Source organism: Aquarana catesbeiana, linkage group LG01, assembly GCF_042186555.1.
Source record: "Aquarana catesbeiana isolate 2022-GZ linkage group LG01, ASM4218655v1, whole genome shotgun sequence".
Lineage (NCBI taxonomy): Eukaryota > Metazoa > Chordata > Amphibia > Anura > Ranidae > Aquarana > Aquarana catesbeiana.
The window spans coordinates 219274091-219301744 of record NC_133324.1 but is presented as its reverse complement, the minus strand read 5'-3'; the positions used below and the strand labels follow the sequence as shown (position 1 = coordinate 219301744).

Genomic DNA, 27654 nt, shown 5'->3' with positions numbered 1-27654 from the left:
CACTGGAGGCTTACCGTACTAAGATCCTGGTGCCACAGTAAATTGATTTATGGGTTGTAAGGGGTTGTTTTTATCTTTATATTTTTATTATATGCATGTGCTTTTTAAAAGCATTTTACTAATCCCATTCATTTTATTTCCAAGTAAAGTCATATAAAGGTCCTTCCATATACGGGTGTCTGCATAGGAAAAGTTGCACTATTTCATTCTATTATTTTCAAAAGGTTACTTTAAGTTTAACCATATTATATTGTTTTTGCCTCAGGAGACTTCTCTTAAATTTAATTTTCTTTCCTTCCTCTGCTTAGGGCTGTACTAAGTGCTTGTGTAGTGTTCTGCTCTCACTGGTGGGTATACAATCTATTTAACACCTTGGCTTCACTGTGTCATTCAGAAGGTTTTTTTCTTGCTTCTGGCTGTGACATTGTCCTGCACACTTCGGTGTAAAAGAAAAATTGCAACCTGAGCTTCCAGCTACTTGATACTCTGCATTAAACTCTGCACCTGATCCATAGCAACAGTTCACTGATAGTAGCTAACTAGTTTACACAAGTAAAAGGAAACAGGAGGCCCAGTGTGCATTTTTTTCAGAATCCCAAAGTCATCAAGGACAGCTTTATTTCCCTCTGTTATACTTAAAAACGAATGCACGTGCTACTTCTTTAGTGCAGCCTGGCACTACATCTCAGCACAATGCTATGGTATCACCGGAACCACAGAACAGATGAGTAGTGTCCATGCTCTGAGAACTACATTTAGACCCCTTTCACACTGTGGCACTTTTCAGGAGCTTTCAAGCTAAAAAAAAGCCCCTTGAAAAGCTCACGAAACCCTATTTCCATTAAAATCAATGAATGCTTTCACACCGGGGCAGTGCGCTGGCAGGGAGGTGAAAAAATGCCTAAGATATGTGAAATATTCTTATATCGATGTCCCAAAAACCTCTGTTAGAAAATTCATATATGTATGTGAAACATTGCGATAATCAGAAAAATATATATAAGTCCATACATATAACTGTGAATCAAAAGGTGATGTCCATATGTGGTAGATGGAAATCTTTATATATGATAATTGACCAGAATCAGTCACAGAGAGAAGCCCATGAATGGACACAACCAGACTTGGTGGTAAAGATGAAAGAGACACCACACTCAGTGATCCGCCACCGCACAAATATTGCGCTTACCACAAGGCAAACAAAAACCAGCCTATGTTCCGTTCTGCTATGGGAAAATCCAGCTGGTGTGACTTGACTGCATACAGCGTGGCTAAGAGGATGTAGCAAGGACCCCAAACTCTCGTCTCACAGGCATGTGAATGAAAAGAAACTGACCATAGTGTAATACTGGCAGGACAGTTTAATAAAAAAAGGTAGAAAACTTACATAAGTAGATTAAAAACAGAAAATAGCCGGCCGGCATAGCGAGCACCCGTCCACACTAGGATGGCGATGACGTCAGAGTGTCAACCTCCCGACGTACGTTTCACCACAAACGGCGTAGTCTGGGGAACGAGTGCTGCACGGTTTGTGATTGGACAAAGCTTTGCCCAACCAGGGTGCAGGGTAAGCTGGTTGTTAAGCAGCAGGGCCGGGAAGCCGGCTACGGCATCCTTAACAACCAATAAGTCATCAGCTGTCAATGGGTTTCCCCGCTGACAGTTGAACAGTAAAAAAAAAGTACGGGTAAAATAAATAAATAAAAAAATAGCATAAATAAATAAAAAAACAGCACCCCCCCTTTCCTGACCTGCCAGGCTGCATGCCCGGATAAGGGTCTGGTTAGGATTTTGGCATGGGGTTCCGCTCCAATTTCATACCAGACTCAAAGGGCCTGGTATGGACTGGGGGGGGGGGACCCCACACAGTTTTTTTCTTTATTTTTTCAATAGCCACATGCCGACAATTGTAACTGCAAGTCATTTTAAATGGGATTTGACTCATTTTCTTTTCTTTAGAAATTTCATTTTTGGTGCAGCATGTTTTATGCATGCATCAGATGCACCACTTTACAGGCACATTAAGAGGACCCCCCAGGCACTATATTTAAAGGAATTTTTCTTTTTTATTGTTGCACTTTAAGCATAATTAAAATCACAGCTCCTGAAAAAATTATATTTTTTTCTTTTTTTTTTTTCTTTTATTGATACATGTCTGCCAGGGCAGTACCCAGACCCCCATACCGCTTTTATGGCCAATTACTTCCATATAAGTCTTCAAAATGGGCACTTCTGATTTTTCAATGGGGTTCGCCGTTCGCGTTAGAATATTTTCCCTGTTCGGGAGTTCTGCTGCGAACTGAACAGGGGGGTGTTCGGCCCATCCCTAGTCTATACATACAGCTTATAGTAGAGTAAACCATCACTTTCCCGTGTCAGAAGTTTCTGTTTATTTGAAACATGAGGCACGCCACATAGCATTGCACAGATTATTGCATCCCCTCTGTCTGTAGTCTGAGAACTGACATTTCCTGTGAAAAACGACATATCCGAAATTCCCTGGGTCTCTCAGTCTAGTGCTTTGCAGGTGAAAGCTATTACCAGAGCTTACCATGCTGAAAGATATGTGTTTTCATCACAAGAGCACTCCCACATTTGTGAGGCAACACAGGAAAATGACTAGGTGTGCGCTGGATGCTATGTTACCCAGAACTAGAAGTCTGGTGCATAAGAGAATCATTCTACCATGACACTACAAGCCAAAGCCACACTATGTGAGGCCATCATTATATGGTAAGGCAAACACAGGGAATTAAACTGCACTAATACCTAGTTAAAGCAACAAAATATATTTGAATGTGTACATTTCCATCAAGAGCTCAGTCACACCTTTCTGTTTTATACACGTGTTTCTATTGGAATCAATGTAACACATGAAAATGCATGTCATTGTGCTCTCCAAAGTTTCCCTTCCGGTGTAAAATGTTAATCGATGTGTGTGCATGTATATTTACATATTGTATGCAATGAAGCCCATTGGTGTGCACTGCAAAGTGTATTGCAAAAATTGTACACTCATTTCCATGGAAAATGCATTCAAAAACAGCCAAATGTGAGTGCAACATGAAGGCCATGTCAAACTAGAGATCCATTTGCCTCTGACAACTCACCAGCAGCAGGATCACAATGCAGGACATAGCAGGTCAGTGAAATATTCACCTGTTTGCAAAGTGTCCCTCCCTCACCGGCCACACAATATTATATACTGCACATGAGTTAAATGTGGAAAAAATGACTTAATTGTGGTTTTATTCAAAATCTTACATATAGGAGTCACATTGGCTTATTGGAATGAAAAGTTTGACACTTTGGCTGGAAACATGGCATTCCACATAATGTACAAAGCACACCCAGGCAGATGGTGACATTCTGTTTTATTATTATAAAAATAGTACCTGCTGTATGTTAAATTAATTCTGTGAAATTTTTACAGTTTTATAAAAGTATGCTAAAATATTAACCAAAGAAATACTTTTAAGTAAACAAAACAGTAACTGTTACTATGGCAATGAGAATGCAAACAGCGAGTGCCAAAAAAGACAAGAGTTTACAGAGTTTGGATTTTTTCTGCTCCTTCTCCATCTTCTTCAATAGAGAGTCAAACCCAGGCGTATAAATGTCTTCCAGCCAATACTTTAACTCATATGGATTCTCCTGCAAAAAAAATTAGGGTTAAGGTTGCTAGATTATATATATTGCATTTAGAGTGGACCAAAACCCAGGATAAATCTTGTGCGCTCTGTCTCTCCTTGCTGCTCTTTATAAAAAAATTGCGGATAAGACTTCCCTGAATACCTTGCAGCTCATTTGGAGGTTCTCCTCAAACTACTGGGCAATATGGGACTTCTATTTACAGCTATGATTGTGGGTGGAATCAGTATGAGTACTGAGCCAGAGCAGTGCCTCTGCTTCACACAGATCTTGCTCTTGGCCATAGCAAAGCCTTAAGGCCTGGTTCACATATCTACCAATTCGCATGAAATGTGACTGTGACTGGCTTTCAATGGAGCCGGTTCACACACGTCCGGGGCGGCCGTGGCACGGTTTCCAAAAGGGTCCTGTGTGTATTTGGAATAGAAAATAAAACTCTGCGCAAAAAAAAATTTTGTTTGTGAGGATAAATTAATAAAGAAAAACTAAATAGTAAGCTGCTCCCCTTGTTGAGCAAAAAAATGGTCAATAGAACTGATGGATAGGGGGCGCTAATGGTTACCAGTAAAAGAAAAGGAAACCAGTGAAACAATTATGTCTCAATGTGAAAAACTTTTCATGGACATGAAAACATAATTATACTAGTAAATATAGTAAGTGAAAACATAATTATACTAGTAAAAGTAAGTGTAAGATATTGGCACACATTAGTAGAAACAACGTGCGTGCGTTCCTCCTGACGAAAGCAACAACCAGGAATACCGGACATAGGAGGAGATCACGTGACCATGTACCGCTCCAAAGTACGTTTCGTATGAATGTTTTCAGGGAAGAACGTCTTCAGGGAACGCTTCCCTGAAGACGTTCATACGAAACGTACGTCAGAGCGGTACCTGGTCACATGATCTCCTCCTACGTCCGGTATTCCTGGTTGTTGCTTTCGTCGGGTGGAACGCACACTGACCATCGAGGTGGTGTGACGGCATACATGCTGAGATCTATACATAGACGAGTGAGCAGCCCCAGTACCGGGTAGGCACCCATCCATGTAAGCGGCCATTTGGCTTCACTTTCTGTTTTTAACATTTTTTAATAAACTGTATTATGCTATGGAAGATTCTATTGTTTTTTTATATATCCCATGTCTGAATACCGGGGGAAGAAGGGTTCTCTATCTGTTGTTATCCAGCATCCAGCCGTCCCAGATGAGCAGGCACAATCCTGCACAAGCGCTAATGTGTGCCAATATTTTACACTTACTTTTACTAGTATAATTATGTTTTCACTTACTATATTTACTAGTATAATTATGTTTTCATGTCCATAAAAAGTTTTTCACATTGAGACTTAATTGTTTCACTGGTTTCCTTTTCTTTTACTGGTAACCATTAGCGCCCCCTATCTACCATCATTTCTGTGTGTTTTTGGGTCTGGTTCAGGTGTGAATTCAGACAAAAATTTGGACCTGAATCGCAAGTGAATCAGTGAATAGAAACGCACCCGACCCCAGACTGGAAACCGCTGCCGCACATATGTGAACCCGGCTTCAAGTATTAACTCAAAAAACTACCTATGCAGATACTAGGGCATCTGTAGATAAAAGATAGCAAGGATAACTTGCCACAAATTTGTGGCAGTGTTTAATTGTAAGTCTGTTAACCTGCTGCACATTTTCACTGGCAAGTTGTGCACTTTCAGAGCACTTGAAGCACAAGTTCTAGTTGACACTTTTCCAATTTGTAGTATATTTGTGTGGCAAGTTTTTAGCAAGAACAAAGTTGCATTGGTGAGTCTATAGCAAGACCTCTGCAAGTGTACAGCATGAAGATTCAGCCACAGGGGGTGTGGTGGGATAACTATTGCACAAGAACCAGAACTTGCAGTAGACTTGCAGAATGTTTGCAAAGAAAGTTGATCTGGATTCATGCACTTGCTGCAATTGTGCAACAAACTTGTGAAGCTTGGTAAATCTAGCAATAGCTGAACAAGTCATTTTCCACCTTGCAGCACAATTTTTTGTTATCTGGGAAACTGTGCTGCTTTGACTAAAGTTGAATAATGCCCTTGCTATAGGTGTATGCCATTAATGTACCTCATGAAGCTTGACTGGGAAACTTATAGGACATTGTTAAAGATGTTGCTAGGGGAAGCCTAATGTTGTCACTCACCTGCACCATCACCAGAGTGAGCTGTCAAACACTGAGCTCAGAGCTACTGCATCAAGGGAGCGAAAGAGCATGTGAAGGGGTTTGAATCAGATAAAGAGCTTACTGCTGTGATGATGAAGGTGAACAGTAATGGCTGGTCCTCTCTTCGCAACATCCTTAGCAGTATCCTCAGAGTTTTCCAGTCAGGCTTAATGAGGTACATAAATGGCCTACACCTATAGCAAGTTAAATAAAAAAGGGGGTTTGGGACTTTGAATGAGACAGAAGTCTCCATCCCTGGTACAGACAAAAAAAAAAGTTTTGGGACTTTGAATGAGGTGAGCAAGTGGGGCCAAAGGATCAGTCGGCATTGGAAAAAATCATTTTATTGGTAAAAAAAGGATAATAACATAATAACAACCCAAATTACAGGTAACAGACACATAGGGGTTAATTTACTAAAGGGAAAAAGACTGTGCACTTTGGAAAGTGCAATTGCCCTCTGCAAGAGCAGGTGCTCCAGAGCTTAGTAAATGAGCAGAAGCTCTGCTGACTTCCATCATCCAATCATGTGCAAGCAAAAATGCTGTTTTTTTTATTCTCCTTGCACAGGATTGGGTACTCTTTGCAAAGTCAAGCCTTACCTCATTTACTAAGCTCTGGAGCAATTGCACCTGCAGAGGGCAACTGCACTCTGCAAAGTGCACAGTCTATTTGCCTTTAGTAAATCAACCCCATAGTGTATGTACAAAGGCAGATACATTGTGAACAAGACAACAACCCACTTGCGATGCAGGGCAATGATCCTTATTAGATGATAAAAAAAACATACTGAGATGCAGTATGGTCAAGTCTGGGAGTAGAGGGAAGAGCCCAAGGAGGGGAGGCCAGGCACACAAGGAAAACCCCATGAGGTGTGCTGGTAATGAGCCACACTGGTGATGTGGAATGGTGTTGGTTCTAGAAGTAATAAAATGTAATTTTAAATGTGTATAAAAACTAACTATATAGTTACTAGAACCTCACTTGGTGGCCTGCAGCCACTAACCTCATGTGACTCGCACTCCATTGGCATGTGAGAATCCTATCGGGGATGAGTGATTCTCTCTCTTCCCTATACCTTTTCCTCCAACAATGCACACTGTACTTTATTGATCGATCTCTCTATATATTATTATTTTTTAGATTTTGGTGCAAATTGCCCCTGAAGAGTGTTCGATACACGAAACGCGTCAGATTTTGACAGGCACCAAGATAATTAATCGATTTTTTATTAAGCTCTTTTATATCAGTATAGTTTTATCCAGTAGTCTGGTGAATATGTGCATCTCAGTATGGTTTTTTATCATCTAATAAGGATCATTGCCCTGCATCACAAGTGGGTTGTTATCTTGTTCACAATGTATCTGCCTTTGTACATACACTATGTGTCTGTTACCCGTCATTTGACTTGTTATTATGTTATTATTTTATTTTTCCAATAAAACGATTTTTTCCAATGCTGATTGATCCTTTGGCCCCACTTGCTCACCTCATTCAAAGTCCCAAAACTTTTCTTTTTTGTCTACACCTATAGCAAGGGCATTATTCAATTTCAGTCAAAGCTGCACAGCTTGTTTTCTATTTAAAGATGTCCCTTATCTGCATAGGCAGTTTTCTGGTAGGGGTGAAGTATGCCTTGACGCATCAGTGCAGTAGTGTCTAGGTTCACAGAGGGACCTTGATTTAATTGTGAGATAAGTATTTGGGGATTCTTATTTAAACATTTAGATGCAGGGCAGAAGTTATATCCAAGGTAAGGTTCTGATTTTCCAAACCAGTGCTGTTGTTCTATACAGTATGAGTTTCATTTAATAAAGAGAGATACTATATTAAAAAGAGACTTACAGAGAAAAATGTACTTTTTGTAATGTACCTGAACCTGATTCCTCATTTAGCTTCAGGGCCTACTGGGAAGAACAAAGAGATTCAGCCCCGACTTTTCTACATGTCAGGTCCCCTTGTCTTTGTCTCTTCCACTTTGCCTATTCCCATATCTAGCATCTAGCTGTGACAACAACCTCAGAGACATTTAAACTGCTAGCATGGACTCCAAGAAGTCTTCAAGCCGCTTGCCTGGGAAAAACAGCCTGTGATAACATCATTTGGGATTTTGAAATTACAGCTTTGCCCCCGGTTCCATCATGTTTGGGCAGCACCATGTCACAGTGGCCTGCCAAAATGGGTCTGAACATGGGTGTTTACAGAGATTAAATACAGAAGATGTCAACACCAGCTAGATGGAAAGGGTTGCCACCTCCTGTGGTTTGAGGTAAGGTAATTAAATTAGAACTAAAGGAATAACTTTTTTTCAGTTTGGATAGAGTAAGGGAGGGTTATAATATCTGTTAGTTTTTTGCCCTCTGATCTAATTTCCCTTCACTTTCTGTTCAATAGCAAAAACAGGAGGTGAGAGGAAATCCCTCCAAAGGAGGGAATCTCAGTGTGTGTATCTCAGTGTGTCACTATGGTCACCAGAATTAGGGTCTCTATCAGAAATGTTCCCCTCTTTTAATGTTCTGGTGTCAACCCAACATTTGTGATTTTATTTTACTTTCACTTTCAATAATAAGGCTAAACAGGACAAATAGAGAGGGTGACTCTCTCTAATGGGGACACAGACAACAATTAAAAACAGAAAGGTTTTCTAAACCCTCTGCACTCTGTCCAAAACTAAAGAAAAAAAGTTTTGCCTTTAGTGTCACTTTAAAGTGGAGTTCCACCCACTTTTACAACTCTTCAGCATCCCCCACTAAACTGTGCACTGTAAATGAATTGGATATTTTTTTATTTTTTTTCCCAGCACCTACTGTATATCTGCTGTATTCATTTTTCACTTCCTCCTCCCTGGCCGTGGCCCATCGCATCATTTCCTGTTTGAAATGCCTTCTGGGAAGGGGCGGCAACTTCCTCTGACACTGCCGTTGCTATGGAAACCTGACCTGAAACCTATTACACTGCTTGTGCTGCACTGAGCATGTGCGAGATCTGCAAGGGTGAGATCCAGGAAGAAATACAGTCTGGCTTCAGATGCCCACACTTAAGATGGCCACGGCCTGCTGTAAGTTTATAAAATAACAAACTACTGCTATAAACTAACAAAACAGACCTTAGTTTACAGACTAACTTTACTAGAATACATTAAGCTTGTGTATTATAGGGGTATTTTTATTTAAAAAGTATAATTTCGGCCGGAACACCACTTTAACCACTTGAGCCCTGGAAGGATTTATCCCCTTAATGACCAGGCCATTTTTTGAGATACGGCACTGCGTCGCTTTAACTGACAATTGCGCGGTCATGTCTTTTTTTCCCACAACTAGATCTTTCTTTTGGTGGCATTTGATCACCTCTGTAGTTTTTATTTTTTGCGCTAAAAACAAAAAAAGAGCACCAATTTTGAAAAAAAAAAAACAATATTTTTTACATTTTGCTATAATAAATATCCAAAAAAAAATAAATTAAAAAACACATTTCTTCATCATTTTAGGTCAATATGTTATTGTCTACATATTTTTGTAAAAAAAAATCGCAATAAGTGTATATTAATTGGTTTGCACAAAATTTATAGCGTCTGCAAGATAGGTGATATATTTATGGGAATTTTATTATTAATTTTCCTTTTTTTACTAGTAATGGAAGTGGTCAGCGATTTTTAGCGGGGCTGCGACAGATCAGACACTTTTGACACTTTTTTGGGACCACTGACATTTGTACAGCGATCAGAGCTAAAAATAACCACTAATTACTTTATAAATGATACTGGCAGGGAAAGGGTTAACACTAGGGGGGCGATCAAGGGGTTAAGTGTTCTCTAGGGAGGTGTTTCTAACTGTGGGTGGAGTGTACTGACAGGGAGTACAGAGAGATCGATGTTCCTGATCACTAGGAACAGCAGCTCTCTCTCTACTTCCCTCACAGAACGGGGATCTGTCTGTTTACATTGACAGATCCCTGTTCTGGCTCTCTGAGGAGCGATTGCAGGTTGTCGTGGGCGAGCGCCCCCTATAGCTCCTAAAACGCCCGCTGTATAGCTACTGCGATTCGGGCAGCCGTGCCAATCTGCCACTGTAGAATGACAATGGCTGGTCAGCAAGCAGTTAAACAGCAGTGAACCCTTCAAACTCTGCATGCATAAGGCACCACCAGCCTTATTATTGTACCAACCCCACTCATTGGTACCATTAATATACTTTTTCCTCTAGTAGCAACATTAATGCCATTAAAACCTTGCAGCATTATATAAATGCACATTAAAGGAGGAATTGTCAGTAGGAACCACGTGAAGGTCATCTAGCTTCTAATCAACAGCCATCCAAATCCCACTGTGCTATCCTGAAAATATATCTATATATATCTGTGTACATATCTGAACAAACTGTTTTTTTTTTTCCTTTCTAAAGAATAAAGTTTATAAGTTATTGTGGCTCAGTGTCAATTCAATCAACATCGTTATCTGTTACAGAAAATGTGCGGGTAAAAAACACAAAAAGGAGGTTATATTGAAGAGGAATGACAATCCTTATAGGGCACAGTTCCTAATGCTTAAACTATTACAAGAGTCAAGCCCAAGATACCTCCTGCCAAACTTTGGTATGGAAGAAATTATAGTCAGGTACTGTAGTGGTAGTTGCAAAATCTGGACCAATAACCAAGGTGATACAAGGGCTTGATGGCATCAAGTGCTGCTTCTTGCACATTGATAGAAAATACCAAATAAAAATGAGAGCCACTAATTAGAGAAGTAAAGCTGGGGTGGGAAGAGGGAAGTAAATGATAGGAAGGTAGGAAGGTCCATCAGCCCAGTGAGGATTTTAATCAAAAGACTGTGCAACACTTAGTGGAAGAGTAGTATTTTAGCAGGTGTACCACAGTTCCACGAACTTTGGCTATCGCTCATTATTGCAGGCAGTTAGCTCCCCTATACTGTTAATACTGTTTAGTTCTATCACCTATTCCCTAATAGTAGGGACCGTGGTTGTTTCCCAGTATCTGGGCATCAATGCGTGATTAGCTAATGTTTGGACAGGAAAATATCACTACTTTGACCCAGGTATAACCGATAAGAGAGCTACTGGCCAGGCTTTACCTGTAATTTGTAGACATAGCTGAAAAACAGATTTGGGAACAGCACCATTAGAAGTGTATGTGTGTGCTGCCTTGCTCCTTACACCTCGAGCACCAGTCAGGAATCAATAGTATAATCTTATGTGGCTAGGCTTCTATACCACCTGGTCAGAAGTTTAAAGTTTCTTTTGTGGGCTTGTGAGGCTATGCTTACTTTGAAACCGAAAAGAGAGGATTAGTTCCAATCCTCTTCAGAGAGAGGATGTCCCAGTTCCAGCTCCCAGTCTTGGACATAGAAGGGATAATTTGAAAAAGCTCCTGAAAGAATAATGTTGTACAACTTATAGATGGTATGTTGACAATCTGTTTCAAGCAAAGAAAAGGCTTTCAATGGGGTCAGGTGACAGATGCCCACCGTTGGAGTCAGGAGTGCACTGCAAGGTAGTGGACCCTACGGCTGACTGCTGCAGATGGAACACTGGGTGGTTCAGGAAGGCAAGTCCACTAGAGCACAACACAGATCCCACTGGGAGCTAGAGCATAAGATTCCCCAGGGAGCGGAGTCTAAGAGCCAGCAGGTGTTCACCAGAGCCTCTAGTGGTGAGGATGGACTGCGCTGCAACTGGCTCCAGGTCGCGGCCCCCAGGGTCTCCCAGTTCACACTCACAGTAGCCTACAGGAGGACAGAGAGGAAGCAGCAGTCCAGGACAACAAGGGATAGTAAGGAGATAAGCCAAAGGTCAGGGCGACTAGCAGACAGGAATAAACAGAGAACACGCCAAAAGGTCAAGGTCACAAGCAAGCAGGAATAGTTAAGAACAAGCCAAGATCGGTAAACAGTATCAGATTTAGAACACAGAGCAATGAGCACACGGAAGCCATATCACAATATTGATCACCGAGGTTGGCTTGCAATGCACAGGTTAAAATAGTGTTCCTAATTAGAGGCTGGGGTGGAGCTATGCTGAGGGAAGATTATTTAAGCAGCCAGGTGAGAGTGGCTGGCCTCTAAAGGTGAACACATGGAGGAGAGGTAAGCTGACAGACAAACATTACTGCATAACCATGACATCAGGTCCCTGTGGGTCGTCCAATTCCTGCAAGCCTAGCCTAGAAATGTCGAAGCTTGAAATACCAGAGCCGTCAACTCTGGAATAGCAACTGAGGAGTCGCAAGCCCTTTAAGAGGCTTAATTTCGTCAGTCCAATGGCTTGTTTTATAGGAGATGGATTAAATTCCTGCCATTGGAGTAAACCTTTGCAGTACATGCCTTGGGGAAATTCTGGGTTTTTCAGAATCGGCATCATGGGACCTATGTGGTAAGAAACATTGTGTTTTCTAATGGTATGATCCCAAACGTGTAGAAGAGAAGCTACTAAGGGGAGAGCAATAAAGTGACTCGATGAGAAGCTGGATTAAGCCAATTCAGGGACGTTAGCTGTGTAATATTGCATTCTATACTAACTCAGAGCTTAGACTGATTGTGATGGAACCAGTCTAGGACTGCACAGTACTACTACTGCCGTAGAGTATAGTTATAGATGAGGCAAGCCCCCGCTGAGTGTCCCCAAAGCAAGACGCTTGCTGTGGGGCCACTCATGCATACTTGTTCCTGAGCCCCGCTCTATGTGTCCATCAAATCCCTGCTCCCTCCTCACTGGCTGTAATTGACAGTAGTGGGAGCCAATGGCTTCCGCTGCTGTGTCTGAGCCAATGAGGAGAGAGAGAGCTGTGAGTATCTCTGCTCTCATGCATGCCATTGGATTGAGATCATGGCTCGGGTGAGTATAATAAGGGCCTGGGGGGGGCAGAAGGTTTTTAGCCTAATTCATAGAATGCATTAACGTAAAAAACGTTCTGCCTTTAGAACCACTTTAACTAGAATGTCATAACATGTTCAAGTAGGGGAGCGAGGCCACAGGTACTTAAGCAAAGCAGTACAAGCAGAGTGAAAAAATTGATGAAGAACCCAGAACGATAGAGTTTGAATGATATATAGAAAACGTGGAAGGATATCCATCTTAATGAGGGACGTCGTACCTAGCCACGAGTGCCTCATAAGTAACCAACTTTGGATTTGACGTTGTGCAACTTCCAGTGTTGGTAGATATTTAAGCTCATACAATTTGCCAAGTTGTGTCAGAATATGCACTTCTAAGTATTTAATCGATCTCTGTGCTGAGTAGAAAGGGAGAGACTCCTGAGTGCTAGAAGGCAGCGTGATTTTAAGGCATTGCGATTTGAAGGCATAGATTTTAAAATTGCTAAAACAGCCAAATTGTTCCAGCTATTGCATAATTGATACATAGAGTAGCAGGTCATCAGTAAGTCTTAAAGTCATAAACTTAACTTGTGTTGTTTACCCTTAACCTCAATGCCTTGTATGACATTAGCCCCTAGGGAATTCACTAAATGTTCCATTGCAATTATGTATAGAAGCTGGGAAAGGTGGCATCCCTGTTGTGTTCCATTTGATATGGATACTGAAGCAGATAGAGAACCAGTTACTCAGATTGTAACCATAGGACAAGCTTATAGCATCATAATTTTCTGGAAAAACTCATAAGGCAGACTGATTTGTTCCAAAGCCACTTTTAGGGACTCCCAATTAAGGTTATGGCTGGACCTAAGGGGATGCTGGAGTGGGTTACGCCTCCTCCCAGATTTCAGATGTGCCCCCCTTGCTGCTTTGGATGCTGCGCTGGTATAAATGTTCCTACTAATCTCTATCCTGCTAATCACCTAACTGCATAGCTCCACTGAGATGCTGGGACAGGGACATTGCTAGAGCTGGCATCCAGGATACTTGTCCCACATTTCTCGACTGGTTCCCCAGGTAGTGATGCCACTCGCTGGCAATGCTTCCTTGCATGCTACCGCTGCCAGAGAGCAGTGAGTGTGCTGTGTGCTTAAAAAGAAATAAAGAGCCTGCACTTACCATTGCTTAATAGAATGTTGTCGGCTGCGACTGAAATGAGAAGTGAGCCTTAGAAGGGAGAAAGGTTTTGGAGTGTGCAGCACCAAAAGGTGAGGGGGGTTGCTCGGCATAGGAGGCAGAGGTGTGGATAAGGGGTGCTGGGCACAGGAGAGGGAGAGCTGTGAATAAGGGGTGCTAGGCAAATTAGGGAGAGCCGTGGATAAGGGGTGCTGGGCACAGGAGGGAGAGCTGTGGATAAGGGGTGCTGGGCACAGGAGGGACAGCTGTAGATAAGGGGTGCTGGGCACAGGAGTGAGAGCTGTAGATAAGGGGTGCTGGGCACAGGAGTAAGAGCCTTGGATAAGGGGTGCTGTGCACAGGAGGGAGCGCTGTGGATAAGTAGTGCTGGGCACAGGAGGGAGAGCTGTGGATAGGAGAGATGCTAGGCACAGAAAGGAGATGCATGAATAAGGGTTGCTGGGCATGGGAGAGAGAGCTGTGGTTGAGCAGTGCTGGGCACAGGAGGGAGAGCTGTGTATAGGGGATACTAGGCACAGGAGGGAGAGCTGTGGATGAGGGGTGCTGGGTGACGGAGAGAAAGTTGTGTATAGGAGGGATGCTAGGCACAGGAGGGAGATGTGTGAATAAGGGGAGCTGGGCACAGGAGAGAGAGAGAGAGCCGTGGATAAGGGGTGCTGGGCACTGGAGGGAGAGCTGTGAATTGGGGGGGGGGGCTGGGCACCAGATTGAGAGTTGTGGATGGGGGGGTGCTGGGTACAGAAGGGAGAGATGTGGATAGGAGGGGTGCTAGGGACAGGAGAGAGAGGAGTGAATAAGGGCTGCTGGGCACATTAGAGAGAGCTGTGAATAAGCAGTGCTGGACACAGGAGAGAGAGCTGTGCATATGGGGGTGCTGGGCACAGGAGGGAGAGCTGTGAATTGGGGGGGGGGCTTGGCACAAGATTGAGAGTTGTGGATGGGGGGGTGCTGGGTACAGAAGGGAGAGATGTGGATGGGGGGGTGCTAGGCACAGGAGGGAGAGGTGCGAATAAGGGCTACTGGGCACATTAGAGAGAGCTGTGGATAAGCGGTACTGGGCACAGGAGAGAGAGCTGTGTATAAGGGGGGTGATGGGCCCAGGAGGGAGAGCTGCAGATAGGAGGAGTGCTGGGCAAAGGTGAGAGAGGTGTGAATAAGAGGTGCTGGGCACAGGAGAGAGAGAGCTGTGGATATGGGGTGCTGGGCACAGGAGGGAGAGCTGTGGATAGAGAGATCCTGAGCACAGGGAGGAGAGTTGTGGATGGGGGATGCTGGGCACAGGAGGGGGAGCTGTGGATAAGGGGTGCTAGCCACAAGAGAGGCAGAACTGTGGATAATGGGTGCTGGGCACAGGAGAGGGAGAGCTGTGGATAATAGGTGCTGGGCACAGGAGTGAGTGCTGTGGCTAATGAGTGCCTGGCACAGAAGGGAGAGCTGTGAATGGGAGGTGCTGGGCACAGGCGATAAAGAGCTGTAGATAAAGGGTGTAGGGCACAGGAGGGAAAGCTGTGGATAAGGGGGGCTCTGGGCACAGAAGGGAGAGCAGTGGATAAGGGGTGCTAGACACAGGAGAGAAAGAACTCTGGATAAAGGATATGGGGCACAGGAGGGAGAGCTGTGGAAAAGGGGTTCTGGGCACAGGAGGGAGAGCTGTGGATAAGTGGTGTTGGGCACAGGAGAGGGAGAGCTGTAGATAATGGGTGCTGGGCACAGGAGGGAGAGCTTGGGAGTCAGAAAAATTAGGAGGTGCGACGTCCAAAGATCTACCTGCTTTATCTGCGGTGTGATGTGTAGTGCAGCAAAGTGTGGCTAGCATTACCCAGTGCATTGTCTTTGTCACATTAGCATATATAGCAGTCATGTACTGTATCTTTTTTTTAGTTCAGAAGGCAGACCCCTTTACTTTTTTTCACTGCACCCCCAGGTGCACTAGGCTAGATTTGGCCCTGATTAAGGTGTTCAAATGCCTTCTCGGTATCTAATGAGAAAAGGTACATGGGGATATTTTGCTTTTGTGAGTAAGATATAAAGAACAGAGCTTTGATGGTATTATCAGGCTTCACGCCTAGGTACAAAACCAACTTGGTCTAAATTAATTACAGAAGGAATAGGATGTTAAAGCCTATCCACCAATATTTTTGCGAAAAATCTTGAGGTCTACTTTGAATAGGGAGATTGGTCAATAGCTTGAACACTGAGTGGGATCTTTTTGGTCTTGATACTAGAGTGATATGGACTTTCTGAGATTGGCATGGGAACCAACATGATTCAGATATGGCATTAAATGTAGAGTTTAGGATAGGAACTAGGGGTTCTTTAAATTGTTCGTAAAAGGCATTGGAAAAGCCATCAGAGCAAACAGTAGTTTTCAATTCAATTCTCCAAAATAAAATTCTGTCTACATCTGTGAAGTGTGTTGGGGGCCACATCTTATGCCACGTACACACGGTCGGACTTTTCGACCGGACTTGTCCGATGGACGCCGACGGACCAAATCCGACGGACAATCCGATCGTGTGTGGGCTTCACCGGAGCTTCAGCGGACTTTTCCAGTCACAAATCTGACGGACTTTAGATTTGGAACATGCTTCAAATCTTTACGTTGTAACTCCGCCGGACCCAGAAATCCGCTCCTCTGTATGCTAGTCCGACAGACAAAAACCAACGCTAGGGCAGCTATTGGCTACTAGCTATCAACTTCCTTATTTTAGTCCGGTGTACGTCATCACATACGAATCCGTCTGACTTTTGTGTGATCGTGTGTAGGCAAGTCCGGTCATTAGAAAGTCTGTTGAAAGTCCGCCAAAAGTCCGTCGAAAGTCTGTCGAAAGTCTGTCGGACGGGCTGTCGGACTTTTGTAGCTGAAAAGTCCAACCGTGTGTACGCGGCATAAGGCTAGAGCATGGGGCAAGTCAGAAGCTTAGAGTGTATGTAGATAACACTTTTTTTAGTGGAAAAGGAGTAGAACCTTGTCAAGCTGGTATCACTATTAAAAAGAAATATATAGTGTAAAGTTATTTTTTTCAGCTTCTACTGAATACAACACAAATCCACTTATTTAAATAAAAAAACGTATCTTGCCAATGCTGCATGCCTAGCTGAAAGTTAGTCAATATCATGATATACTCACATTGCAGCCATTATGGTATGGGCGTTCTCACTCACTAGCTGCCCATACTAGACAAGTGTGTTCCCTATTCACAAATGTTTTTGTGTTGCTATTGGCCACTGCACTATCCTATTTAACTACTAGCAGCATGCTACAGACAGATGCTATACCTGATTAATTCAAAATGTGATACCTGGATGACTGAGAACGTTTCAGCTGTGCCTTTTCCTAGGTTTTGAAGTTGCATTAAATGGAAATCATATTCTCCTTTATTATCTTAGGCTTCATGTACATGAGGTATTAGTTTAATTCCTGTGAACATCAGAACTGCTGGCAGGAAAAAGCTACTTAAAAAACATGGTAAAAGCCATATACAAAACATGCAGGCGTGTATAGGCGCGTCTAGTATTTGAATTTTAATGCTAAATATTGACTAGAACATTCATTTATTCTGGGCACTGGAATGCATTAACACTCAAATGCCAAATGTGTGTAGCGTTTCTGAGCTTTTAGACGCATTTTGGTCTCTAGCATTTTTTCTGCTTTTCTGCTCCTATTCTGAACACACCTGTGGTGTAGTGGGTAGCACTCTCGCCTAGCCGTAAGAAGGGTCACTGGTTCGAATCCTAACCATGACACTACCTGCCTGGAGTTTGCATGTTCTCCCTGTGTCTGCGTGGGTTTTCTTCCGGGTACTCCGGTTTCCTCCCATACTCCAAAGACATGCTGGTAGGTTAATTGGATCCTGTCTAAATTGTCCCTAGTATGTATGGATGTGAGTTAGGGACCTTAGATTGTAAGCTCCTTGAGGGTAGGCACTGATGTGAATGTACAATGTATATGTAAAGCGCTGCGTAAATTGACAGCACTATATAAGTACCTGAAATAAATAATAATAAATAAATAATTAACTTTAATTTATTTATGTAAAACCTTTATGCCAAAAGGGAAAAACTGTTTGCTTTAACTGCTTATAAAGTGTGAGCTGAAATTTGACTTCAATTTGTTAATGTATCTAGATTTGCTAGTACATCTTACACTCCTCTCCCCACAAATTTACAATGCTGCCATCAAAAGGTGCCCCTGTTCCCCTTCATTCAGAGAGGGGGCACTCCAATACAGGAAGTGTGTTACTGGCCAGATCACCATCTGAAAACAGAGGGAAAAATCCTAAAAATGAAAACTAATGCAGCCATCATATCTAATGATTGGTAAGCTGCAATATATTACATTTTTAGTTTCGGGTTTAATACCACATTAGACTGGTCTATACTTGTCTCTATTCTATATATATGATGGCTGCAATTGCCAGGTCTCATCATAACATGTTCTAGTCCCTTATCCTGATGCTGTCTGTACTGCCCTAATGGTGCTAAACTATCACCTTAACGCCAGAGTTATAGAGTTTTTCTATATGTTTGTCCCACTTCCGGACTGCTCACTGTATATATACATCGGCACTTTAAAGATGGATATCTCGGTAACGGCAGCAGCTGCTGCCATAACCGAGATATCTATCTCTTCAGTGGCCGGTCCATTTTACGATAATGGTGGTCTCTGCGGCAGATTCACCGCAAGATCACCGTTATCGGCAGCCGGAGAGGGGCCTCCCTCCCGCTGTTCTCCCGCGCCTTTCAAATGACAACATTTTTTTTTATTGCATTTAAGTCCAAATATGAGATCTGAGGTCTTTTTGACCCCAGATCTTATATTTAAGAGGACCTGTCATTCTTTTTTCTATTACAAGGGATGTTTACATTCCTTGTAATAGGAATAAAAGTGACCCAATTTTTTTTTTTTTTTAAAACAGTTTTAAAATCAATAAAATAAACTAAAATTAAATAAATAAGAAAAAAAATTGACGAGTTCACGTGCAGAAGCGAACGCATACGTGAGCAGCGCCTGCATATGAAAAAGGTGTTCAAACCACACATGTGAGGTATTGCCAAGATCGTTAGAGTGAGAGCAATAATTCTAGCCCTAGACCTCCTCTGTAACTCAAAACATGCAATCTGTAGAATTTTTTAAACGTCGCCTATGGAGATTTTTGAGGGTAAAAGTTTGACGCCATTCCACGAGTGGGCGCAATTTTGAAGCGTGACATGTTGGGTAATTAATTTACTCAGCATAACATTCTATTTCATAGTATAAAAAAAAATGGCTAACTTTACTGTTGTCTTAATTTTTTTAATTCAAAAAAGTGAATTTTTTCCAAGAAAAGTGCGCTTGTAAGACCGCTGCGCAAATACGGTGTGACAAAAAGTATTGCAATGACCGCCATTTTATTATCTAGGGTATTAGAAAAAAAAATGTATAATGTTTGGGGGTTCTAAGTCATTTTCGAGCAAAAAAAAATTGTTTTTAACTTGTAAACACAGAGTCTGAAAGGCAGGCTCGGTCCTTAAGTGGTTAAAAAGATGTGGAATTGGAGAGCTAATAGGTGAAAACAAGAAGTGTCCATTCTCTTGTCCATTCTTTTATTTTCTACCAAAAATTGTAGATTCAATTTTATAACTTTTTACAGCAACATTCTTTCTTCTATTGGTTATAAATTGGACATAATGGACTTTCCCCTTTAACAATATGAGTGTTTTCAAGCATTTTTAGGCTTCAGTAAAAGTAAAGTAAAAAAAAAGGCACATTAAAATGTATTAATACAAGTAATTGTTTTTTTTTTTTTTCTTGTTTGGAGTTTTTCACATTATGACATTTTGGAGCATTTTAAAAAGAAATCTTCTAAATGCAACATTCTACTAGCACTTTCACTTACAGTGGAAATATTTGCAAAACATGTAAACATCTTGAATGCTGGTACATGTGGTTATGAGCAGTTCACAGCAAAAATGCTTCAGATGGCTAGAAAAAGACACTTGTAACATGCTACTGAACACTGAGCACTAGGAGGTGCTATATGAAGCATATGGGTGATGGCCACATGAGTGACTTTGCCTTTGTTTGCTCTCTATGATCTTGGATCTAGTGTGAATGTGCCCTTAGTTAAAAAAAATCTAACCTGAATAATCTACTATATTATTATTTACACAGTTATTTACCATAATGTATTTTAAAGATGCTAAAATACAACATACATTGTATTAACTTACACCATACCTTCAAGTGTGGAGATAGTTTTGGATTTGGGGACTGTTGGTCATAGTCCTGAATGGTCCATGATGGCTTTTTTTTAGTGGTAGTAATTTTCTCCTGGTTGGCTGCATCCATGTACAGGGGATTGCTTTTAATTTTGGATTTCATAAATTCTGGAGTAAAATGTTCACTCAAGGTTTTGTCAATCACCACATGGCTTTCCAACTTTGATGACTGCTTTGCTTCATTGACATTACTGTTATCATTCTGTGTCCAAAATAAAAATGAAAGATTCACTATTTCTACATACAATGCATTTCATATACTGTATACAAAAACAAAGCATAGAAACGATTTTTGAATTAAATGTAAATTGCAATGATTCAACTTAACATTAGTCCCTGCTCAAAATGGTAAGATGATTAACGTTCCCTTTTACTTTTTATTAGCCTTTTCCTGCATGGCACCAAGTCCCAAGCTTTGCCCCTGTGATGTAGTAGGGTCCATATATATATAGAAAAAGAAAATGTATTAAGTATAAATCTGCAGTTCTAGATAATTTTATTGGAAAAATGTGTATAGGTTTACCTTAAAGATATTGAATTAACTGAATGCCAATATTTGCATTTGCTTGTTTACTCTTCATTAGGGATGGGCCGAACACCCCCCTGTTCGGTTCACATCCGGAACATGCAAACAGGCAAAAAATTCGTTTGAACACGCGAACACAGTTAAAGTCTATGGGACACGAACATGAAGAATCAAAAGTGCTAATTTTAAAGGTTAATATGCAAGTTATTGTCATAAAAAATGTTTGGGGACCTGGGTCCTGCCCCAGGGGACATGTATCAATGACGCGGCTCTAGCTTGACAGCTCTTATGTTTCCCAGTGATGTGTATCCTGCGTTGCATCAGAGGGGGCAGGGTCACCTGTACACGTCACTGGGAAACCCCGGCGTTTCCCCTTGTCAGAGGGGGGCAGGGTCACGTGATGGGTGGCCCCGCCCTCAGCTACATAAGAGCTGCTAGACTAGCGCCGTGTCATTGGCTGGGTGCCCCTGGTGGAGGCAGGATCCTGTGTGTGTTCCTTGCTGGAGTCTCTGGAGATCATCCATCGCTGGAGATCGAGAATTGGATTACATCGATGGAGTAGGAGCATGGATTTATTGGATTACATCGCTGGAATCTCTTTTTTATTTTTTTATTTTTAATAAAGGACTTGCCCCAAGCTGTCTCCTGTGTTTTTTTTTAACAATTTAACACTTTCGTTTAGTGAAATGGTAGGGGTACCCCTTACCAATATACTATAGACACCCTCCAGGTACAAAATTTAAAGGAATATTTCACTTTTATTGTTTCACTTTAAGCATTATTAAAATCCCTGCTCCCGAAAAAATTGACGTTTTTAAAACTTTTTTTTTGCATTGATACATGTCCCCTAGAGCAGGACCCAGGTCCCCAAACACTTTTTATGACAATAACTTGCATATTAACCTTTAAAATTAGCACTCTAGATTTCTCCCATAGGATTTTAAAGGGTGTTCTGCGGCTTTTTGAATTTGCCGTGAACACTCCAAATTGTTCGCTGTTTGGTAAACGGGTGAACGGCCAATGTTTGAGTCGAACTCATGTTCGACTCGAACAGATAGCCCATCCCTACTCTTCATGATGGAGAATCCATGCAGGAACATGGGACACTACCATCAACCTTTTCCGGGGCACTGTATTTGGAAAAAAATGGTATTGCTGGAGTGGGATAACTGGTAACTGAGGTCTGCAATAAAAATAACAAGCCACCAGTGTAACTTAGCAATGCAAAACAAATATATTTGTTTAGTTAAGTTGGTTTCATTGGATGTCCTACTTCTGCATGATTTTGTCTTTTCTTAAAAAGACAAACATAGTCCATTTTTCTTTGAGTAGTGTCTAGTGTCTAGGTTGTTGTTAGGTACTTGAGGAGGGACATTTTAAGCCTCCTCCTCTTAGTGGATTCTAAACTGGAAGGGCCCACAGGACTGCTTCCTTTGCACATCCACCATACTGCTATTTGTAAAAAGGTGACATTTTTAGTAAGGGATACTCACAAACCAGCTCACTGCTGGTAATCACTATCTATATGAACATTCATACATAGTTACATCTTCTGACAATCTGTCATTGAAGTGTATGGGCTCAGAAGCTGCAGCTAGCCACTCACACCTGTCAAACACAGCAGCAGGAATCAATAGATTGCTGTCTATTCCATTTGCACTGTGGCAAAACGCCTGTGCAAATGTAGCATCATCCCTTCTTGCTGTTATTTATGCTTTTGCCATTGGACAGCTACTGTTGATGACATTCCTGTGCGTAAAGGAGTTACATTGTCCCTTGCACCCATCTTTATTATTGGCATGCCAAGAAACTTTGCATAGCTCTTCTGCCAAAAATCTCAAACTCCTAGTTATTTCAGAGACTTTAGTTTTGCTTTAAAGCCTAAGTTCACCTTTTTGAGGAAAATAGTCTACGGAGTCACTCCTGCAATGCTGAGAGTGAGTGTCCAACAGTTTTCATATCCTAGAAACAAGCTGGACAAAGGGGTTCCTGACAATTTTTTTTTATCCACTGGGGCCCCTTGACTGCATAGATTTATTTTCTGGAAAAGGTAAACTTAGCCTTTAAAGTTTTTAATAATGAAGCAAAATACGGTACATTCTAGGTACATGCTGGCATCAGCCATGTCCTTAGCAACCAGTCACTTGACCCATCCTCATTCGTTCACTGTCTGGGAATCTCTGGCCATGTAAATAAAGGAGCAAGAATAGCTCTGACACAGGACCAAATTTGAACAATTAAATCACTGCCCATTTGTTTACTTTTAATGGTGGGGATCAGGAGATGTCATTTGGTGCAAGCAGTTGTTGGGGATTGATTGTGTCCATGGGTCAGCAGCATGGAACTTTTTTTTTTTTCTTCAATAAAAGACTCATCAAAACTGTGTGTCTTAGCACTTTACACCTTTTTGTGGCTAAGTGGGGTTATTATGTACCCCTTACTTATTCATGTGGTCTGCAAGTGTCTGAAGGCCCCCTTTGTTAAAGGGGCTTCCAGATTATGTTAAAAAACAAACATGTCATACTTACCTCCACTGTGCAGTTCGTTTTGCACAGAGTGGCCACGATCATCCTCTTCTGGGGTCCCTCGGCGGCACTGGTGGCTCCTCTCCACATCAAGTGTCCATATTGGAGAAGCAGTCTCCTTGGTGGATTGTCGTGCAGGTGCGCTCCTGACTCCCGCATCTGTGTCCATTCACAGAGAATGCAGGACTCGGCCCGGCCCCCCAGGTGTGCTCCTGACTCTCGCATCTGTGTCCATTCACACAGAATGCAGGACTCGGCCCGGCCCCCCCGGTGCCACGTCATTGGAATTGATTGACAGCAGTGGGAGCCAATGGCTGCGCTGCTATCAATCTATCCAACCAGGACATGAGACACCAGGTAGAGCTGGTGTGCTTGTTCCCGGCCAGAGAAGGATCGGGGTCAGGTAAGTAAAATGGGGGCTCGGGGGGGGCTGCAGCACCACAGAAGGTTTTTTCCCCTTAATGCAAAGAATGCATTAAGGTGAAAAACCATGAGGGTTTACAACCCCTTTAAGCACTTATTGACTTTAACAGGGCTCAGTTTTAAGACCCAACCTTTAGGCTGGATTAACACCTATGCAGTTTTAGTGCTTTTTGCATTTTGCAGATTTGCACTACAGTTCATTTAACATGGTTTCCTACACGTTCTGAAGTGCAAATCTGCAAAATGCAAAAAGCACCAAAAATGCATAGGTGTGAATCCAGCCTTAGTAACATTTTCCAAACCTGCCTTGGACCGAACCAAGGTACATTTGGCTCATCCCTACTCCCCACTGACTCCATTTTATATAGTTGTGCTCATAAGTTTACATACCCTGGCAGAATTTATGATTTTTTGGCCATTTTTCAGAGAATATGAATGATAACACAAAAACATTTCTTTCACTCATGGTTAGTGTTTGGCTGAAGCCATTTATTATCAATCAACTATGTTTACTCTTTTTAAATCATAATGGCAACAGAAACTAGCCAAATGACCCTGATCAAAAGTTTACATACCCTGGTGATTTTGGTCTGATAAAATGCACACAAGTTGACACAAAGGAGTTTGAATGGCTATTAAAGGTAACCATCCTCACCTGTGATCTGTTTGCTTGTAATTAATGTGTGTGTATAAAAGTTCAATGAGTTTCTGGACTCCTGACAGACCCTTGCATCTTTCATCCAGTGCTGCACTGACGTTTCTGAATTCTGAGTCGTGGGGAAAACAAAAGACTTGTCAAAGGATCTGCAGGAAAAGGTAGTTGAACTGTATAAAACAGGAAAGGGATATAAAAAGATATCCAAGGAATTGAGAATGCCAATCAGCAGTGTTAAAACTCTAATCAAGAAGTAGAAAATGAGGGGTTCTGTTCAAACCAAACCACGGTCAGGTAGACCAACTAAAATTTCAGCCACAACTGCCAGGAAAATTGCAAAAAAAACCCACAATTAACTTCAGGTGAAATACAGGATTCTCTGAAAACATGTGGTGTGGCTGTTTCAAGATGCACAATAACGAGGCACTTGAAGAAAGATGGGCTGCATGGTTGAGTCACCAGAAGAAAGCCATTACTAAGCAAATGCCACAAAGTATCCCACTTACAATATACCAAACAGCACAGAGACAAGCCTCAAACCTGCTGGCACAAAGTCATTCGGAGTGATGAGACCAAAATTGAGATTTTTGGGCACAACCATAAACACTACATTTGGAGAGGAGTCAACAAGCTCTTTGATGAAAGGTACACCATTCCTACTGTGAAACACGAAGGTGGATCACTGATGTTTTGGGGATGCGTGCGCTACAAAGGCAGGGAACTTGGTCAAAATTCATGGCAAGATGAATGCAGTATGTAATCAAAAATACCGGAGGAACATTTGCATTCATCAGCCAGGAAGCTGCACATGGGACGTACTTGGACATTCCAACATAACAATGAGCCAAAAGACAAGGCCAAGTTGACCTGTCATTGGCTATAGCAGAATAAAGAGAAGGTTCTGGAGTGGCCATCTCAGTCTCCTGACCTCAATGTCATTGAGCCACTCTGGGAAGATCTCAGACGTGCAGTTCATGCACGCCCAAGAATTTACAGGAACTGGAGGCTTTTTGCCAAGAGGAATGGGCAGCTTTACCATCTGAGAAGATAAAGAGCCTCATCCACAAATACCACAAAAGACTTTAAGCTGTCATTGATGGTAAAGGGGGCAATACACAGTATTAAGAACTGGGGCATGTAAACTTTTGAACGGGGTCATTTGGATAGTTTCTGTTGTGATTATGATTTAAAAAGAGTAAACACAGTTGAATGATAATAAATAACTTCAGCCAAACACTAACCACGAGTGAAAGAAAAAAATTTGTGTTATCATTCATACTCTCTGAAAAATGGCCAAAAAATCATAAATTGTCAGGATATGTAAACTTATGAGCACAACTGTATACAGTATCTCACAAAGGTGAGTACACCCTCACATTTTTGTAAATATTTCATTATAGCTTTTCATGTGATAACATTGAAGAAATTACACTTGCTAAAATGTAAAGTAGTGAGTGTACAGCTTGTATAACAGTGTAAATTTGCTGTCCCCTCAAAATAACTCAACACACAGCCATTAATGTCTAAACCGCTGGCAACAAAAGTGAGTACACCCCTAAGTGAAAGTGTCCAAATTGGGCCCAATTAGCCATTTTCCCTGCCCAATGTCATGTGACTCGTTAGTGTTACAAGGTCTCAGGTGTGAATGGGGAGCAGGTGTGTTAAAGTTGGGGTTATCGCTCTCACTCTCTCATACTAGTTACTGGAAGTTCAACATGGCACCTCATGGCAAAGAACTCTCTGAGGATCTGAAAAAAAGAATTGTTGCTCTACGTAAAGATGGCCTAGGCTATAAGAAGATTGCCAAGACCCTGAAAGTGAGCTGCAGCACGGTGGCCAACACTATAGAGTGCTTTAACAGGACAGGTTTCACTCAGAACAGGCCTCACCATGGTCAACCAAAGAAGATGAGTGCACGTGCTCAGCATCATATCCAGAGGTTGTCTTTGGGAAACAGACGTATGAGTGCTGCCAGAATTGCTGCAGAGGTTGAAGGGGTGAGGGGTCAGCCTGTCAGTTCTCAGACCATACGCCGCACACTTCATCAAATTGGTCTGCATGGCTGTCGTTCCAGAAGGAAGCCTCTTTTAAAGATGATGCACAAGAAAGCCCAGAAACAGTTTGCTGAACATAAGCAGACTATGGACATGGATTACTGGAACCATGTCTTGTGGTCTGATGAGACCAAGATAAACTTATTTGGTTCAGATGGTGTCAAGCATGTGTGGTGGCAACCAGGTGAAGAGTACAAAGATAAGTGTGTCTTGCCTACAGTCAAGCATGGTGGTGGGAGTGTCATGGTCTTGGGCTGCATGAGTGCTGCCAGCACTGGGGAGCTACAGTTCATTGAGGGAACCATGAATGCCAACATGTACTGGGAAATACTGAAGCAGAGCTTGATCCCCTACCTTCAGATACTGGGCCGCAAGGGCAGTATTCCAACATAATAACCCCAAACACACCTCCAAGATGACCGCTGTCTTGCTAAAGAAGCTGAGGGTAAAGGTAATGGACTGACCAAGCATGTCTCCAGACCTAAACACTATTGAGCATCTGTGGGGCATCCTCAAATGGAAGGTGGAGGAGCGCAAGGTCTCTAACATCAACCAGCTCCTTGATGTCATCATGGGGGAGTGGAAGAGGACTCCAGTGGCAACCTGTGAAGCTCTGGTGAACTCCATGCCCAAGAGAGTTAAGACAGTGCTGGAAAATAATGGTGGCCACACAAAATATTGACAATTTGGACATTTTCACTTAGGGGTGTACTCACTTTTGTTGCCAACAGTTTAGACATTAATGGCTGTGTGTTGAGTTATTTTGAGGAGACAGCAAATTTACACTGTTATACAAGCTGTACGCTCACTACTTTACATTGTAGAAAAGTGTCATTTCTTCAGAGCTGTCACATGAAAAGATATAAAATATTTACAAAAATGTGAGGGATATACTCACTTTTGTGAGACACTGTGTATATATATATATATAGCAGATGATGACAGCTAGGTCTTTGTCCATTAGCTTTTTATAATTAGAAATCCATACATTTGAGGATTGCAACACTCAGGCCTGATAAAGAACTATTTTTAGATTACCTAATTTAATATTTGGCTATTAATTTCCGTAACCCTTGTTCAAAAGGACATATTCAAACATGCATTTTAAACATATAAAAAAAGCATAATAAAAACAGGCCTGTAAAGCAGGTTCTTTATAATGGGCAGTAAACAAGTTTTTCATTCATCTAGGGGTACTCACCGGCAGGTAAAGCTTGTTATGCCATTGTTGTGCGTATAAAGCTGCAGAGTTAGCTAGTAAAGTCTTTACATCTAAACGTAGAAATTTATCAGGATGATTGTTATTCGGCAATACAGAAAGATCCATGCTTTCAGTTCATTGCTGTAAGG

The 27654-nt window shown here is 41.9% G+C and overlaps 1 protein-coding gene across 1 annotated transcript; it reads right to left on the bottom strand.

Moving 5' to 3' along the window:
* Positions 1 to 3399: 3399 nt before the first annotated feature.
* On the bottom strand, positions 3400 to 27654 carry MINAR2 (membrane integral NOTCH2 associated receptor 2). The gene is made up of 3 exons (XM_073613068.1): positions 27506 to 27654; positions 20081 to 20323; positions 3400 to 3654 (listed from the first exon to the last, which is right to left on the bottom strand). The coding sequence occupies exons 1-3, from the start codon at positions 27629 to 27631 to the stop codon at positions 3475 to 3477; spliced, it is 549 nt and encodes a 182-aa protein (XP_073469169.1). The 5' UTR covers positions 27632 to 27654; the 3' UTR covers positions 3400 to 3474.

What these genes read in the sequence shown, in the direction of transcription:
- MINAR2 (XM_073613068.1), bottom strand. Translation starts at nt 27,631, where the DNA reads ATGGATCTTTCTGTATTGCCGAATAACAATCATCCTGATAAATTTCTA. An exon ending in ATAACAAGCTTTACCTGCCG is followed by an intron (nt 20,324 to 27,505) that starts GTGAGTACCCCT and finishes TTTTGGACACAG; the next exon opens with AATGATAACAGTAATGTCAA. An exon ending in AACTATCTCCACACTTGAAG is followed by an intron (nt 3,655 to 20,080) that starts GTATGGTGTAAG and finishes TTTTTTTTGCAG; the next exon opens with GAGAATCCATATGAGTTAAA.